The 18,371-nt window shown below is 43.7% G+C and overlaps 1 protein-coding gene across 4 annotated transcripts in view; it reads left to right on the forward strand.

Moving 5' to 3' along the window:
• The window catches only part of rfx2 (regulatory factor X, 2 (influences HLA class II expression)), a 76,996-nt gene that overhangs the window by 37,227 nt on the left and 21,398 nt on the right, over positions 1 to 18,371 (forward strand). Inside the window, exons 2-11 of one of the 4 annotated variants that reach the window (XM_055861349.1) lie at positions 34 to 147; positions 9,256 to 9,345; positions 9,598 to 9,639; positions 10,005 to 10,087; positions 10,642 to 10,909; positions 12,158 to 12,232; positions 14,930 to 15,111; positions 15,264 to 15,383; positions 15,726 to 15,847; positions 17,726 to 17,844. In XM_055861349.1, coding sequence (XP_055717324.1) covers positions 43 to 147; positions 9,256 to 9,345; positions 9,598 to 9,639; positions 10,005 to 10,087; positions 10,642 to 10,909; positions 12,158 to 12,232; positions 14,930 to 15,111; positions 15,264 to 15,383; positions 15,726 to 15,847; positions 17,726 to 17,844 — 1,206 coding nt within the window. In that variant the 5' untranslated portion in view covers positions 34 to 42. The remainder of the gene's footprint in view (positions 1 to 33; positions 148 to 9,255; positions 9,346 to 9,597; positions 9,640 to 10,004; positions 10,088 to 10,641; positions 10,910 to 12,157; positions 12,233 to 14,929; positions 15,112 to 15,263; positions 15,384 to 15,725; positions 15,848 to 17,725; positions 17,845 to 18,371) is intronic. The other 3 variants (XM_055861351.1, XM_055861350.1, XM_055861352.1) reach the window with 3 other exon arrangements.

Genomic DNA, 18,371 nt, shown 5'->3' on the forward strand with positions numbered 1-18,371 from the left:
TCCTCCTCTTCCCCATCCCTCTCTCCCCTGTAGGTTCCCAGCATGCAGAGTTCAGAGGGAGGGTCCGATTCGTCGTCCAGTGTGGCGCTGCGTACGTCCACCTCCGCCCAGGCCCCCGTGGTGCAGCCTGTCCCAGCCTCACAACAGGTAAACTACTACACTATCAACAAGACAGGCCCTAGTTTTGTTGCACCTGGACAACTGTTCAGTCGTGTGGTCAGGTGCTACAAAAAGGAACCTCTAAAAATTACAATTGGCTCAGAACAGGGCAGCACGGCTGGCCCTTAAATGTACACAGAGAGCTAACATTAATAATATGCATGTAAATCTCTCATGGATCGAAGGGGAGGAGAGATTGACTTCATCACTACTTATTTTTGTAAGAAGTGTTGACATGCTGAATGCACCGAGGTGTCTGTTTAAACGACTAGCACACAGCTCGGACACCCATGCATACCCCACAATACATGCCACCAGAGGTCTCTTCACAGTCCACAAGTCCAGAATAGACAGACTATGGTAGGTGCACAGTACTACATAGAGCCATGGCTACATGGAACTCTATTCCACATCAAGTAACTGACACATAGCTTACACATAAGACGCACTCTACACACACGTACACATGGATTTTGAATTGTAGAGTAGTGGCCTGAGGGAACACACTTAATGTGTTGTGAAAAATGTTATGAAATGTCATGTAATGTAGTATTTTAAATTGTATAGAACTGCCTTAATGTTGCTGGACCCCAGGAAGAGTGCAGCAGCTAATGGGGATCCTTAATAAATAAATATACAAAACCAGGCTGTACTCTCTCACATGCAGCACAGTGGGTCTCTCTCACTCAACCATAACTCTACCTCACAGTACTAGGGCTGTGATGGTCATGACATAATTTTGTCAGCTGGTTATTGTCATCCGGTTATTGACCGTTAATTAACATTTAACATATCCACGCCTCCACACATACGAGCCGCTGATGCATACCTTTGGAACTTCTACATTAAAACATTTAATTTAATATACACATCACAATAAATCCATTATTTATTTTAGTCAGGTCTAAAGGAAAATTATGATCTGAAATACATTTTATTCATAAGAACAGAATGAGGTGGCCTTCTGTAGGCCTATTATCTGGCTATGCTCCATGCCATAGGCTGTAGGCTTACTCATTTAGTTGACAAGATATGCTTATAAATTCGTGACATAAGTTTATAGTAAGAAGAATATAATTGAACTTAATTGATATTTTTGGTGGTTATAAGTGATTATGTTGAGCTACAAGTTAACATTTTGAAAGTAGTCCTGTATGCTAGATTTAGTTATTTGGCAACTTTAGTTGTGAATGATATAAACCTTAGAATGTTTTAGAAATCAAACGTATATGGGCTGTGCGTTATGACTGTAGGCTATTGATGATTTGAGAAAGTAGCAAAAAAAGCTTGCCCTCTGTACCTTGCCTCAGGCTGCACAGCTGTTCTCTCATCAAGTGATCAAATTTTCACCCATCAGACAATTTTCAATTTAATCTTGTCTTTACTAATATGTAAAATTGGTTTAGATTTAGAATGGCCCATTATCAAATAAAAGGAACCGGGGCAGGGGAAAAATGCATGTCATCTATATGCAATCGAATGGCGCCGAAGAACATGGCTGACGTTTTACAATCTCCCAACCGATTGTGAAATTGTGTAACTTTTTGTGTACATAATGTTGCTGCTACAGTCTCTCTGCTACCGTCTCTCCGAAAAGATCTTCTGGACATCAGAAAAGAGATTACTCACCGCGGACTGGAAGAAACTTTTTCCTTTAACTTTTACTGCTTCTGAAACCCGGATCCGGGATCCCCCCCCCACCCCCCCCACACTGATTAGCATCGCTAGCATAACATCACATTTAAATAGTAGCATCTAAATATCATTAAATCACAAGTCCAAGACACCTAATGAAAGATACAGATCTTGTGAATCAAGTCACCATTTCAGATTTTTAAAATGTTTTACAGGGAAGACAAAATATGTAAATCTATTAGCTAACCATGTTAGCAAAAGACACCCTTTTTCTTTGTCCACCATTTTTTCTCAACACCAGTAGCCATCACCAATTCGGCTAAACTAAGATATTGATAGCCACTAACCAAGAAAAAAGCTCATCAGATGACAGTCTGATAACATATTTATGGTATAGGCTAGGTTTTGTTAGAAAAATGTGCATATTTCAGGTATAAATCATAGTTTGCCATTGCAGCCACCAACACAAATCTCACCAAAGCGACTAGAATTACTATAGAGAGCAACGTGTATGACCAATTTACTCATCATAAAACATTTCATAAAAATAGACAAAGCATAGCAATGGAACTACACAGATCTTGTGATTTCAGACAACATTTCAGATTTTCTAAGCGTTTTACAGCGAAAACACAATAAATCGATAAGTTAGCATACCACATGTGCAAACGTCACCCCAGCATGAATTCAAGCCAAAGGGAGCGATATCGTTATCATCGCCAAAAGATATAAATCAATGGTCTAGGGGGAATCCTAGACCATTGTTACTCCACACGCAGCGATGCATATAATGCTCTCCCCCGCCCTCCATTTGGCAAATCTGACCACAATTCTATCCTCCTGATTCCTGCTTACAAGCAAAAACTAAAGAAGTACCAGTGGCTCGCTCAATACAGAAGTGGTCAGATGCCGCGGATGCTACACTACAGGACTGTTTTGCTTGCACAGACTGGAATATGTTCCGGGATACATCCAATGACATTGAGGAATACACCACCTGTCATCGGCTTCATCAAAAAGTGCATCGACGACGTCGTCCCCCACAGTGACTGTATGTACATATCCCAACCAGAAGCCATGGATTACAGGCAACATCCACATCGAGCTAAAGGCTAGAGCTGCCGCTTTCAAGGAGCGGAAGACTCATCTGGACGCTAATAAGAAATCCCGCTATTCCCTCGGACGACCCATCAAACAAGCAAAGCGTCAATACAGGATTAAGATCGAATCCTACTACACCGGCTCTGACACTCGTTGGATGTGGCAGGGCGTGAAAACTATTACGGACTACAAAGGAAAACCCAGACGCGAGCTGCCCAGGGACTCGACCCTACCAGACGAGCTAAATGCCTTTTTTATGCTCGCTTCGAGGCAAGCACCACTGAAGCATGCACGAGAGCACCAGCTGTTATGGATGACTGTGTGATAACGCTCTCGGTGGCCGATGTGAACAAAACCTTTAAACATGTCAACATTCACAAAGCCACTGGGCCAGACGGATTACCAGGATGCGTACTCAAAGCCTGCGCGGACCAACTGTCAAGTGTCTTCACTGACATTTTCAACCTCTCCCTGGCTGAGTCTGTAATACCGACATGTTTCATGCAGACCACCATAGTCCCTGTGCCCAAGGAAGCGAAGGTAACCTGCCTATATGATTACCGCCCCGTGGCACTCACATCAGTAGCCATTAAGTGCTTTGAAAGGCTGGTCATGGCTCACATCAGCAGCATCCTCCCAGACACCCCAGACCCACTCCAATTTGCATACCGCCCCAACAGATCCACAGATGACGCAATCTTAATCGCACTCCACACTGCCCTTTCCCACCTGGACAAAAGGAACACCTATGTGAGAATGCTGTTCATCGACTACAGCTCAGCGTTCAACACCATAGTGCCCACGAAGCTCATCACTAAGCTAAGGACTCTGGGACTAAACACCTCCTTCTGCAACTGGATCCTGGACTTCCTGACGGGCCGCCCCCAGGTGGTAAGGGTAGGCAACAACACGTCTGCCACGCTGATCCTTAAAACTGGGGCCCCTCAGGGGTGTGTACTTAGTCCTCTACTGTATTCCCTGTTCACCCATGACTGCGTGGCCTAACACGACTCCAACACCAAGTTTGCTGATGACACAACAGTGATAGGCCTGATCACCGACAATGATGAGACGGCCTATAGGGAGGTGGTCAGAGACCTGGCAGGGTGGTGCCAGGACAACAACCTCTCCCTCAATTTGAGCAGGACAAAGGAGCTGATCGTGGACTACAGGAAAAGGTGGGCCGAACAGGCCCCCATTAACATCGACGGGGCTGTAGTGGAGCAGGTTGAAAAGATTCCTTGGCGTCCACATCACCAACGAACTATCATGGTCCAAACACACCAAGACAGTTGTGAAGAGGGCACGACAAAACCTACCCCCCCCCCCCCCCCCCCCCCAGGAGACTGAAAAGATTTTGCATGGGCCCCCTCATCCTCAAAAGGTTCTACAGCTGCACCATCAAGAGCATCCTGACCGGTTGCATCACCGCCTGGTATGGCAACTGTTCGGCATCTGACCGTAAGGTGCTACAGAGTGTAGTGCCAACGGCCCAGTATATCACTGGGGCCAAGCTTCATGCCATCCAGGACCTATATAATAGGCGGTGTCAGAGGAAATCCCATAAAATTCAGACCCCAGTCACCCATGTTATAGACTTTTCTCTGCTACCGCACGGCAAGTGGTACCGGAGCGCCAAGTCTAGGACCAAAAGGCTCCTCAACAGCTTCTACCCCCAAGCCATTAGACTGCTGAACAACTCATAAAAATCAGACAATTTACATTGACCCCCCCCCTTGTACACTGCTGCTACTCGCTGTTTGTTACCTATGCATAGTCACTTTGCCTCCACCTACATGTACAGATTACCTCAACTAGGCTGTACCCCTGCACACTGACTCGGTACCGGTGCCCCCTGTATATAGCCTCTTTATTCTTATTGTGTTACTACTTTTTATTTTAGCCTACTTGGTAAATGGTTTCTTCTTGAACCGCACTGTTGGTTAAGGGCTTGTAAGTAAGCATTTTCACGGTAAAGTCGACACTTGTTGTATTCGGCGCATGTGGCAAATTAAGTTTGATTTGAATAGCGACTGGAGGCCGCGTGCTTTCCCACCGGTCTATTTTCTTTGGTATACTTCGGGTTTAAAGCAGAGCACGTGCTTAATATGTGCAGCTAGGACTGGGCGGTGTACTGTATTTTACGATATGCCGGTGTTGATGTAGAGACCTTTTGGGGTTTTTACTTTACCTACTATAACGGTATTTAAATGTGATACGCCGTGTGTAACGTCCGTTTTTATAGTTCGCTACTTGAGTCTTCTCTATCTCTATACCGCTTTCCACACAGACCTAGCCCCGTCACTCAAGGAGCGCATTTGTTGTTCCTCGAGCACTAGACACTTGTGTTCAGTCTGCATGCTGAATGTAGCACATGCAACAATTTTGATGACAAGGATGCTGTTTTAACTTTGCTTCTTAATATAAATCCACTAGCGTTCTATAATTGCAATATTAGTTTATTTCTTACATCTGCAAACAGCTAATTTGTATTTTATTAGCAAGTTTGTCCTAAATCTTGTTAGCTGAAAATCACTAATGCTAATCGGTAGCTAGCTAATACATGTACTGAGTCAGAGCAAACGTAATTAGCTATACAGCCTGATAATACCAGTGATGGTGTAGACCTAAATCAGCATGTTTGTGAAAGAGTGTCTTCTAAATAAAAGAAGAATACGTGAAGCAAGAATGTTAGCTACATTAAGTAGCTGAGAGAACATTTAATGTAGTTAAATATTATAGCCCTCGATGCCGGTGTTTGGAGAATATATTGGCACGGGTTTGTTAGTCCCGGGTTACCAACATATTCAAATAATGATTTTTTTCATTAGTGTTAATTTGATGAATTTATTCATACTATTTAATCCTTCCACAAGATATAGTCCTGACACACATCTAGGGCTGCTACCCAAGCCGGCTGGTTGTTCGGTTGCCAGAGACGCAACCCAGTTGTTCAGTCTTTTTGTTCTGTATCAATGGACTCAACCCAGTTGTTCGTTCGAAATGTTCCATGGCCATATCATATTGGCTGGCAACATTCTTATCCCTTGCTTGCTAGCTAGCCAACTACAGCTAACTTACAGTAACGTCAAACAGTGCAGCCAGAATAACAACAGTAGCTGCATTTGCATTTGTTTAAGCTGTTTTCTCGTCACATGTATTTGGATACATCCATAGCAATGAGCTAATGAGGCACTATTTCGCTTGGCATAGAAAATGTGCTCTCTCGTCAGGACAGTGTTCAGAGGAGCTAGCCAACAACACAGCTAACATAATCACTTCGAACTGAAACTAAAAAGACTGCAAACTAGCTGCACTTTGTTTCGTTTGACCTTTTTCCCCCCAATTTATATTTCTTTGTATCTATTCATAAAAATTCTGCCAGCTGATACATGATTTTGACTGATTGAGAAGCGCTGCCTGCTTGTCTCGTCCAGATCTTGACACGTTCTTTACTATGGGACAGCTGGAGATTGAATTTGAATATTGAAACAATGTTGCAAATGTCAGAGAGACAGACTGCAAGGTTTTTCCAAATCTCCGTTGTTGAAAACGAAATGTTACTCTAAAAGAAATGTGAGATAATGTCTAGATTTTTATAGTGGAGATCACGTTTATAAAGTGCCTGGCTGGGCTGATGAGACAGTGGATTGCACACTCAGATGGAACAGAGTAAATTGGCATTTTACATCATATATTTAGTCTGTGGTAACTTGTGGAATAGACACCGGCTGGAATGCGGGTTTAACCAATCAGCATTAGAACCACCTGTTGTATAATTGTCAACGTCCTACCAAGTAACAATAACTCCTCCCTGGAATTTTCATTTGTCAAGTCAAACACTGTAGTTAAGTGCCCGCTATTATATTCTAACTATGGAATTTGAATGATCATTCTATTTCCATGATTCCAACAGTTCACCCAAGTGTTTTGCTCTAAATCGCAAGTCAAATTGAAATTGCAACATTTGCTTAAAAATAAGGCCTTGATTGTTTGCCCATATTGTGCAGCCCTACTTGGCAGTGTGGAAATTCTCAAATGAGTGCAGGTAATGCAGCAATTGCTGAAAGTGCTTTTTTATTTTTTATTTAAAAAAAAAATGTAACAGTTCAATTGACCAGTTCAAAACAATCAGAATGGAGACAGAGCCATTGAAATCACTTAAAATGTATGTGTTGCCACCTTACGGCCACCCCGTCATACCGTCCAATTTTTTAAAAATATCGTGATAGGATATTTTGGCCCTATCGCCCAGTCCTATGAGCAGCTGAAAAATAAATATAACACTTATTTCACTCCACACATCAACCATTGTTTGAGGAGCATGCCCTCTCTGCCCGACATGATATTGCGCCTAAACTCTGTATGCCATGGCCTCCAACCTTGTTCCTGCAACTACCCAGTGCTGAATTTGGGAAACCAAGTGGAATCTGTTTGTGCACATCGATAGTATCATGTTTTCATACCAAACATATTTCACTAAACTGCTGACAGCCCGTCTGTACGCTTGAGAAAGGAATAAAGGAGAGAGCATAGGAGATGGAAACGCATGGTGGTGAGATTCTGTAGCTAAAGGTAATGTGTTGCCCAATTAATGATGAAAATATACAACATTCCCTGTTACTGAGCTATTCAAAATCAAATTCACAATCAATGAACCAACAGCATCATCTAGGGCTATATTATGTTCTCTTCGAGACTCATGGATTGACATTTTGGAGCGTAGCATAAGGTAACCAGTCCATCCAATATACATAATAAAGTCCACACTCAAAGACGATTACTCCCCCAAAAAATGAATGTTCGAGTATAGGCCAGACCAATTATTTACCAAAGACATCTTAATAATTTTTTTTTTTTTTTTTTTTTTGCAATGAGTAATATGCGGTAGGCTATGTATTGTAATAATGGCACAATAATAATTTGAACTCTGCTCTAATATGCGAATGAGAGTTTTGAATTAATCATCACCTTAGATAGTGCTGTACATTTCGTTGTGTTAGGCTTTCAAACAACACTCAGAACTACCATGTTTTACACTCAGTTTCAACCTGCTGTTGAACTTCTTTCTTCAAACTGATCATCACAGTTATGTGAGTTTGATAGGCCTAAGTGTGTAAGTATGATAGACCTCCTGTTTTGATAAGTGTTTGATGTGATTTTAGATTGCATTTGCATTGATGTCAGAGTGGTTAGAGGAACAATAGAGCCCTGAGTACCAGGCCATTAGGACCTGTTGGTTGTTACTGAGTTGGGTACTACATAAGCATGTCCGGAGTGCAACAATTTATATTACCATGACTCAATGGTCACGTGGAATTTTACTGCGGTCATGACTAACAGTCACCACAACAGCCCTACACAGTGCTCTACATCACAGCATCCCACCTCACTCCCAACACACAATATTCTCCCCAGGGGAACCAAGCCACTCACGCCATGCACTGGGGAAGAGCAGCAGAATGTTAAAAGGGAATTCTCAACAACCCTGTTGATTTTATGAATCATTTATACCAGATGTATTATACTGCAGAGCAATCCTTTAATGTGAATTTATTTCCAGTCTACAGTACATTAAGAACCCCAAAAATATGTCAACAAGCACTTGCCTAGATGTGGCTGACGGCATCATGAATAATTTGATATCATGTTGTTGTGTGTGATCAGATCTGGCTAGGCAGGAGTTTCTCATTAGTACAATTAGGACCTATAACATTGTATTGCCACAGCTGTTCAAAGTTCTGGGAAAAGGACATGGGTTGACGAGAGAATCCATTGAAACCAAGCAGTAAATATCCGTATGTTAATATTTTTGGATAGTGTATAATATGTGCCTTGACAGCTGGCTATGCTTGAGAGAAGCCAGTGCTGAGCTATAGGCCTATACTACACCGCAGTCTACCTCAACATTTTTTTTCTCTATAAGAGGAAACGTCAATTTAGTTTTTGTTGTCATGAACACACATCTCCATCAACACAACCCTGAAGAGGGATACCAGGAGTGGTCTTCTGCAACCGCCAAAGAAAAACGTCCCAAACAAACATTGTGGTCTCCTGTAATTAGTGAAAGACTAGAATGGACTTGCACAAAAATATGTTGACTGTAAGGCTGCATTGCTGCTGGATAGGAAAGCATAGTCTTTCCTACCAGCATTCACTTCATAGTTGTCTTAAGAAGAAAGGTTTTGCACAAGCCACAGTGTACATATAATAAGGAAGGATATTCTACCAAAAGTCATGTCAAAAATTCAGTCAAGTTCCATGTTTCGTTAGTGGTTATCTGGTACTCTTTCCATAGTGTGTGTTTTGCGTGTGCATCTTATGTGCTTACCAATAATGGTGCGTGTTCTCTCCCCCCAGAGGGTGCTGGTTCAGGCCACAGGCTCAGCCCAGAAAGGAGCGCAGGTGCAGCAGCTGTCAGTCCCCCGGGTGCAACAGGTCCCTCAGCAGGTACACACAGTCTCCTCACCACCCCTCCTTCCTTCTCTCCAGCCCCCAGGACACTCAATCAGTCGGGCTTTATCCACACGCACAGCATGGCTCCACCACAGTAGCATCAGACATATTGATACCAATCACATTCTCCACTGTATTGTAAGCGTTGTTGCTTTTGAATGGTATTGGTTTCTAACTGATATAATGGCTGTTAGATCTCAATCAGGTGTGCTTCAAGTGCTCAGCAGGGATTTTCTTTTTTCTCAGCATGACACTTTAGTCCCACTGCCACCTACTGACAGCACTGTGGTAATATATTTTTTTACATTTGTATTTTATTTAACTAGGCGAGTCAGTTAAGAACAAATTCTTATTTACAATGATGGCCTAGGAACAGTGGGTTAACTTCTTTGTTCAGGGGCAGAACGACAGATGTTTACCTTGTTAGCTCGGGGATTTGATCTAGCAATCTTTCGGTTACTGGCCCAATGCTCTAACCACTAGGCTACCTGCTGCCCAAATCAATATTATGATTACGGAAGACATGAGTTACTCTATTTTGATTACTAACAAGCATAGATGTTTTATCTCATTTCAAGGAATGAAAAATAGCCTAGAAGTGGATACTCCCTCTTGATGACAATAATGCTCAAAGGTTGTTTATTTCGCCATAGGTCCAGCAGATCCATCATGTCTACCCCTCCCAGGTTCAATATGTGGGAGAGGGGGGCGAAGCAGTTTACACTAATGGAACCATGTAAGTATTGCAGTGCTCTTCATTTAAGGCAATGGAATATGTTCCAGCGGGCTTTAAAATACTTCTAAATAGAATACCATGAAAAGATGCACTATGTAGAAATCGCTCTGCCATTTCCTGGTTGCAAAAACTGAAAATAAGCAAACTATTAGAATTTATGTGACAAAACAAGCAAGTATAGTGTAGAGAATCATTGTACCATCTAAACCACTGATATATTTTCCATAACCAAAAATATTGTATTTTCAGCTGTTAGAAGCTGGTGTACAAAACTGAAAGTAAGCACAAAAACAAAACCGATCTACTGCTTCTTAGACTTGCTTTCGAAGAGAATGACCGATCTATAACACATATTTCTATTTAAATTTGGTCGTGTCACCCCAAAAATGTCATATTGCTGCTTTTAAAGCTAATTGAACCCCTAACGTGAGATTGTAGATGTGTAGTATTATAATTAAAAACACAAACTAAGTGAATGTAATGTTATGGGATTGCTGTTTCATTCTGTATAAATCTGAGGTCATACCTTTAACTTATGGCACCTCTCTCTCCAGCCGGACAGCCTACTCCTATAACCCTGAGGCCCAGCTGTATGGCCAGGGCAGTGGAGGAGCCTATTTTGACTCTCAGGGCGGGGGTTCCCAGGTCACGACGGTGGTCTCCTCCGCCAGCGGTGTGCCGCCCCACGGCATGGTGGGCATCGCCATGGATGTGGGCGGCAGTCAGATCATCTCAGGTGGCAGCACCTACCTGATCCACGGCGGGGGCATGGAGGGAGGCCGCCACCACGCCTCACACTCCTCCCGCTCCTCCTCCGCTATGGTGAGCACCTTGGATACATATACTCTGTGTCCTTGTTGGGATTTATGGATTTAGTAGGAAGAATTACGTTTCCAGTCCAGTAGGTATCTCCGTGAAATGATTGTGACGTGACTATGTAAGTCCATCAAACTATATGGAATTGAAGAGGCACCAACACCTTTAGAAATGAATGCCATGTCTGAGAGTCAGTTATTCCAACTCATCCCAAACATGAGGGATGGTTTATGGTTTCCATTACTAAACAGCTTTTTAAGCCGTGCATGGATTGAAGTGTTCTCTGAAGTGTGTATAAGTCATTAGTTACACCAACAAACAAATTGCCCTGCTGTAGCAGACACATTCCCTGCTGTGCGCTGCTGTGCCTGTGACGCACGCTGGTGTGACTATCCTCACCACTGCCTGCCTGGCCTATCTGCTGAGCCTCAGGGAAACCTGAGTATGGGGTGGGCCTCAGCCTTCCCAGTGCCCCATGGCGTTACTGGAGAAGCGGGACAGTGGAAGCAGGGTGCAGGCTGGTTCAAGTAATTTGGCTATACTTTGTTTTAGAGTTTTTCACAGGCACTTGAGCGCCCTGCAATACAAAGCAACCCCTGGGCCTCATTTGGCCAACAGCCCTTAGAAGACTTTGGAAGGATGCCTGCTTTTTTTTCTTCTCAGGTTTTGTCATCTGCTATGCCTGCTAGTTTAACTCCTTTCTATTTTCTCTAGTCCATGATACCGCAGGAAAAAAGTCTAAATGATCTGGTCAATTGATTGAAATGGTTCCTTTGGGATAACAAATGGAAAGAAAAGATGGGGGATGATATGGAAATACATTGCTCCTGTTGGAGGTTTTTCTATTAGGACTGTATTTGTGTTCTAAATGGATTGCAACAGTGACTGTTACATATAACTTCTCAAGTTTTGCATTGTGTGGTGATTTTCATTGGGTGTTAGGTGGAATTTGTCGACTCATTGTCATTGCGCATAGTGTGACCCTGTTTGCAGAGATTATTTGCATACATTAGTGTCAGACAAGGAGGGCCTTCAGTCAGCAGCTTAACCCCTTGAGTCCCTCTCATTTGCATGCTTTTTCAGCCAATAATGAATTTGGCTGCAACATTGACTGAGGGTAATGGAAATGCAGAGATCTGGCTGCTGCTAACTTTCTTATTTCCTTTCTGTTTTGTGTTTTTGTTTTCCCCCTTTCGTTTTCCTCCTTTTTTCTACATCCTGTTTCATTTTTTGCATGCTAATTTTTTTCTTTAGCTTGAAATGGCGATTGAAAACCTCCAAAAGTCGGAAGGGATTGCAACTCACAAAAGCAGCCTGCTCAACAGCCATGTAAGTCAATCAGGAACTTTCTTTGAAAAGGACTAGAAAGGCCTGCCTTTGTCTCCCTGGCTCTACCTTACCACTTCACTGTGATTTCTGCTGAAGGAAACATACTGACAGACTACTGCTAGCCTTAGTGTGCTGTGACCCAAAACACTGCATTGTCTGACCAGATACTTTCCTTGCATCTGCTGCCACTTGTTTCTCAACAAGTTATTGATTGGGGGACTTGCTGCTGGCTGAGCTTGCCTGGTCTTCAAATCAAATTTTATTTGTCACATACACATTGTTAGCATATGTTAATGCGAGTGTAGCGAAATGCTTGTGCTTCTAGTTCCGACAATGCAGTAATAACCAACGAGTAATCTAACCTAACAATTCCACAACTACTACCTTATACACACAATTGTAAAGGGATAAAGAATATGTACTTAAAGATATATGAATGAGTAATGGTACAGAACGGCATAGGCAAGATGCAGTAGATGGTATCGAGTACAGTATATACATATGAGATGCGTAATGTAGGGTATGTAAACGTTATATTAAGTGGCATTGTTTAAAGTGGCTAGTGATACATTTTTGATCAATTTCCATTATTAAAGTGGGCTGGAGTTGAGTCAGTATGTTGGCAGCAGCCACTCAATGTTAGTGGTGGCTGTTTAACAGTCTGATGGCCTTGAGATAGAAGCTGTTTTTCAGTCTCTCGGTCCCTGATTTGATGCACCTGTACTGACCTTGCCTTCTGGATGATAGCGGGGTGAACAGGCAGTGGCTCGGGTGGTTGTTGTCCTTGATGATCTTTATGGCCTTCCTGTGACATCGGGTGGTGTAGGTGTCCTGGAGGCCAGGTAGTTTGCCCCCGGTGATGCGTTGTGCAGACCTCACTACCCTTTGGAGAGCCTTACGGTTGTGGGCGGAGCAGTTGCCGTACCAGGCGGTGATACAGCCCGACAGGATGCTATCGATTGTGCATCTGTAGAAGTTTGTGAGTGCTTTTGGTGACCCGCCGAATTTCTTCAGCCTCCTGAGGTTGAAGAGGCGCTGCTGCGCCTTCTTCACAACGCTGTCTGTGTGGGTGGACCAATTCAGTTTGTCCGTGATGTGTACACCGAGGAATTTAAAACTTACTACCCTCTCCACTACTGTCCCATCGATGTGGATAGGGGGGTGCTCCCTCTGCTGTTTCCTGAAGTCCACAATCATCTCCTTTGTTTTGTTGACGTTGAGTTTGAGGTCTTGACAGAAGCTACGCGTGTATTTAACCTGTTGCGTTTTCAGATTCCCCATCCTCCACATGGTGACAGCTACGTGATTGTTATAGCCACATAACGCCATGCACCCTTTTCTACTGTCAGGGAAGCACACATTCACATGCGAATCAAGACCCGCTCATTATTTGTCAACAATTACATGTTGTATAATGTGAGCAGGTGTGTTGGTCACATCTCCATAATTACAGTGTGATATGGTAATAGAAGCAGTACTACTTGACTCTCTACTTTATTATGCCACCAGAGCTGTCATTCAAACCAGCTATTTCATTAGATGTTAGGGGGTTATTCTCCATTCCGGCTCTTAACCCTCGGTCACCTCTAGAATCTTTATTATCAAGCAGCTCCACCTGACAGTCATATTGTTGTCATCAACTCCACACTGTGTCTGTCACACTGTCTGGCCACCCTGTAAATTGAGATAAATATCCAAATGTTTATATTTCAACTGCCAATCATCTTATTTTTACCTAGCCTAGTCTCCACCATCCACACAGACAGGTAAATAATTGTGTCCACCCTGTTGTGGAATAGGGGACCACAGAGTTCTATAGTTCTCTAGTGGACAGGTATAATACGAATGAGCAATTATCACATCAAATATACTAATTCACTCCCTCTGACAGTTTTAACATGAAATAAAAATGATCTTTTGTTTAAACTCACTAATCAGGTGGTTGGAGTGTGTGTACTCGTGTGTGTGTGTGTGTACCTGCAATTATCACATCAAATATACTAATTCACTCCCTTTGCCAGTTAACACAAAATCTAAATTCTCTCTCCTTTAAACTCACTAAACAGGTGGTTTGTGTGTGTGCGTGTACCTCTGTGTGTGCGTGTACCTCTGTGTGTGCGTGTACCTCTGTGTGTGCGTGTACCTCTGTGTGTGTGTGTGCGCACGTGTGTGTGTGCGCGCGCGTGTACCTCTGTGTGTGTGTGTGTGTGTGTGTGCGCGCGCGTGTACCTCTGTGTGTGTGTGTGTGTGCGCGCGTGTACCTCTGTGTGTGTGTGTGTGTGTGTGTGTGTGTGCGCGCGTGTACCTCTGTGTGTGTGTGTGTGTGTGCGCGCGCGTGTACCTCTGTGTGTGTGCGCGTGTACCTGTGTGTGTGCCTGTGCGCGCGGGGGGGTGTGCACCTGTGTGTGCACGCCTGTGTGGTTGCGTGTGTGTGCCTGCTATACCTCAAATATACAAATTCACTCCCTTTGACAGTTTTAACACAATCTAAATTCTCTCTCCTTTAAACTCACTAAACAGGTAGTTGGCGTGTGCGTGTACCTGGGGGGAAAAGGAGTGGTTTTGGGTGGTTAATCTCGGGAACCGGGTTCTAGCCTTTCAACCCTAGGATGGAGGTGTACTGTAAGGATCAGAGTGCAGCAGACAGGGTCCAGTAGGTGTGACTGACTGTGTGTTTCTGTGCTGTGTGTGTTTTAGCTGCAGTGGCTGCTGGATAACTATGAGACAGCAGAGGGGGTGAGCCTGCCCCGAAGCTCCCTCTACAACCACTACCTGCGCCACTGTCAGGAGCAGAAACTGGACCCGGTCAACGCTGCCTCCTTTGGGAAACTCATCCGCTCCGTCTTCATGGGCCTCAGGACCCGCCGCCTAGGCACAAGGTAAGACCGTGAGGGTGATGAAGAGCAGGGTAGTGTTAATGATGGATTGGATTGATTGATGTGGTGATGGTGAGTATTTATTCTGATGATAAGACTTACAAAGCTGAATACAATATTTGCTTATTAACCCCTAATGTTCCTGTTTGTTCCAGGGGCAACTCCAAATACCACTACTATGGCATTAGACTGAAGCCAGACTCCCCACTCAACAGACTGCAAGAGGACTCTCAGTACATGGCCATGAGACAGCAGCCTGTGCACCAGAAACAAAGGTGAGCCCTACCTCTCACATCCTCCTCTACTCTAGTTTTCTTTCATCTATACTGTCAGCTTAAGTTCATTTGTGTTATTCTTTTTTTAAAGAATTGACCTCATGTCCTCTGCCCAAAAACCCTTTTAGTGGACTTTATAATGCTATGCTTCTCTGCAGCAGAGTGAAATGGTGCGCTCACCCTTATTTCAGATACATGGTTTATTTAACCTCTCACACCTGCCTTTATTCTCCACCCTCTCCTCGCCACTGCTCTTTTGTGCTTCCTCTCCTTTCCCAGTCATCCTTTAGTTCTTCCCAGCCCCACCCAACATAGCTGTGCTGCCCTCTCCCCTCTACGCAGGTTCAAGCCCCTCCAGAAGGTGGATGGCATGGGGGACAGCCTGTCAGGAGGCTCCCAGCATTCAGCCAGCACCCCAGAGCAGTCTGTGGCAGCCCAGAGCCAGCACCACCAGCAGTACATTGGTAAGGATCGCCGCTAGCCACACTGTAACAGTCAGGCAGCGCATCATGTCCCCTGTACCAAAACAGAGCTCACATTAATGCCATAGTTTGTGAATAAAGGATATACAGTGGGGCAAAAAAGTATTTATTCAGCCACCAATTGTGCAAGTTCTCCCACTTAAAAAGATGAGAGAGGCCTGTAATTTTCATCATAGGTACACTTCAACTATGACAGACAAAATGAGAAAAAAAAATCCAGAAAATCACATTGTAGGATTTTTAATGAATTTATTTGCAAATTATGGTGGAAAATAAGTATTTGGTCACCTACAAACAAGCAAGATTTCTGGCTCTCACAGACCTGTAACTTCTTCTTTAAGAGGCTCCTCTGTCCTCCACTCGTTACCTGTATTAATGGCACCTGTTTGAACTTGTTATCAGTATAAAAGACACCTGTCCACAACCTCAAACAGTCACACTCCAAACTCCACTATGGCCAAGACCAAAGAGCTGTCAAAGGACACCAGAAACAAAATTGTAGACCTGCACCAGGCTGGGAAGACTGAATCTGCAATAGGTAAGCAGCTTGGTTTGAAGAAATCAACTGTGGGAGCAATTATTAGGAAATGGAAGACATACAAGACCACTGATAATCTCCCTCGATCTGGGGCTCCACGCAAGATCTCACCCCGTGGGGTCAAAATGATCACAAGAATGGGGAGCAAAAATCCCAGAACCACACGGGGGGACCTAGTGAATGACCTGCAGAGAGCTGGGACCAAAGTAACAAAGCCTACCATCAGTAACACACTACGCTGCCAGGGACTCAAATCCTGCAGTGCCAGACGTGTCCCCCTGCTTAAGCCAGTACATGTCCAGGCCCGTCTGAAGTTTGCTAGAGAGCATTTGGATGATCCAGAAGAAGATTGGGAGAATGTCATATGGTCAGATGAAACCAAAATAGAACTTTTTGGTAAAAACTCAACTCGTCGTGTTTGGAGGACAAAGAATACTGAGTTGCATCCAAAGAACACCATACCTACTGTGAAGCATGGGGGTGGAAACATCATGCTTTGGGGCTGTTTTTCTGCAAAGGGACCAGGACGACTGATCCGTGTAAAGGAAAGAATGAATGGGGCCATGTATCGTGAGATTTTGAGTGTTAACCTCCATCAGCAAGGGCATTGAAGATGAAATGTGGCTGGGTCTTTCAGCATGACAATGATCCCAAACACACCGCCCGGGCAACGAAGGAGTGGCTTCGTAAGAAGCATTTCAAGGTCCTGGAGTGGCCTAACCAGTCTCCAGATCTCAACCCCATAGAAAATCTTTGGAGGGAGTTGAAAGTCTGTGTTGCCCAGCAACAGCTCCAAAACATCACTGCTCTAGAGGAGATCTGCATGGAGGAATGGGCCAAAATACCAGCAACAGTGTGTGAAAACCTTGTGAAGACTTTTGACCTCTGTCATTGCCAACAAAGGGTATATAACAAAGTATTGAGAAACTTTTGTTATTGACCAAATACTTATTTTCCACCATAATTTGCAAATAAATAAATTAAAAATCCTACAATGTGATTTTCAGGATTTTTTTATCTCATTTTCTGTCATAGTTTAAGTGTACCTATGATGAAAATTACAGGCCTCTCATCTTTTTAAGTGGGAGAACTTGCACAATTGGTGGCTGACTAAATACTTTTTTGTCCCACTGTAACGGTAATGATGATGACAGGCTTTTAGATAGCTTGCATGGTAGCTTAGGGCAAGACTAGCACAGTTTGATCACTGGATGCAAGAATAATGTAGATAAAAAAATAAAATAATAATAATGATCTCGCTTCACAGGATTATTAGACACCACTTTGTTGTTTGGGATTTAACTGTGTCATTGTGTCTGCAGATGTGTCCCATGTCCTGCCCCCGTTCCCCATCCCTGACCTGGGCACCCAGCCCCTCCCCGAACGCATCAACATGAACGACGTGAAGAAGTTGCAGAACCTGTACAGGGACCACTGTGAGGTACGTACACCACAGCGCCAACTAGCTGCAAACTCTGAACTGCTCTGGTCTGGTCTAGTGCAACCGGCGCTGCCAGAGAGCGAGGCTGCAGCCCTCAACAGGTGTCCTGTCCAATGTTCTTTCTAAGCCACGCAGCTCCTGGAGCAGTCCAGCGCAGAAGAATTGCCAGCCCATGCAGACACACAATAGATTGGTCTTCACTAAAATGTACACTAGCTTTCCTGATTTGCTGTGGAAATTGGGATTGAATCAACGTAAATTTGGTTTGTTGCATTGAAATATATTTAACTTCATGACTGAGTTGGTGATTTTGTTGTAGGCTGAGGAGCAGCTTTGTTCTCTCTTACGGGTGCAAGTGTTTTTTTCCATCACCCCTGGTCGGAGAGGAGCCTATAATGCACATTTGAGATCACTGAGCAGCATGTAGCCGTGTGTGCACATTTGTTGATATTCTTTGAGTTACTAGCCCGGTTATAGCACATTTTGGTCAGGAATGGGAGAGTTTTTGCTTCCTACAAGAGCACATA

The sequence above is a fragment of the Salvelinus fontinalis genome, chromosome 14 (genome assembly GCF_029448725.1).
Source record: "Salvelinus fontinalis isolate EN_2023a chromosome 14, ASM2944872v1, whole genome shotgun sequence".
Lineage (NCBI taxonomy): Eukaryota > Metazoa > Chordata > Actinopteri > Salmoniformes > Salmonidae > Salvelinus > Salvelinus fontinalis.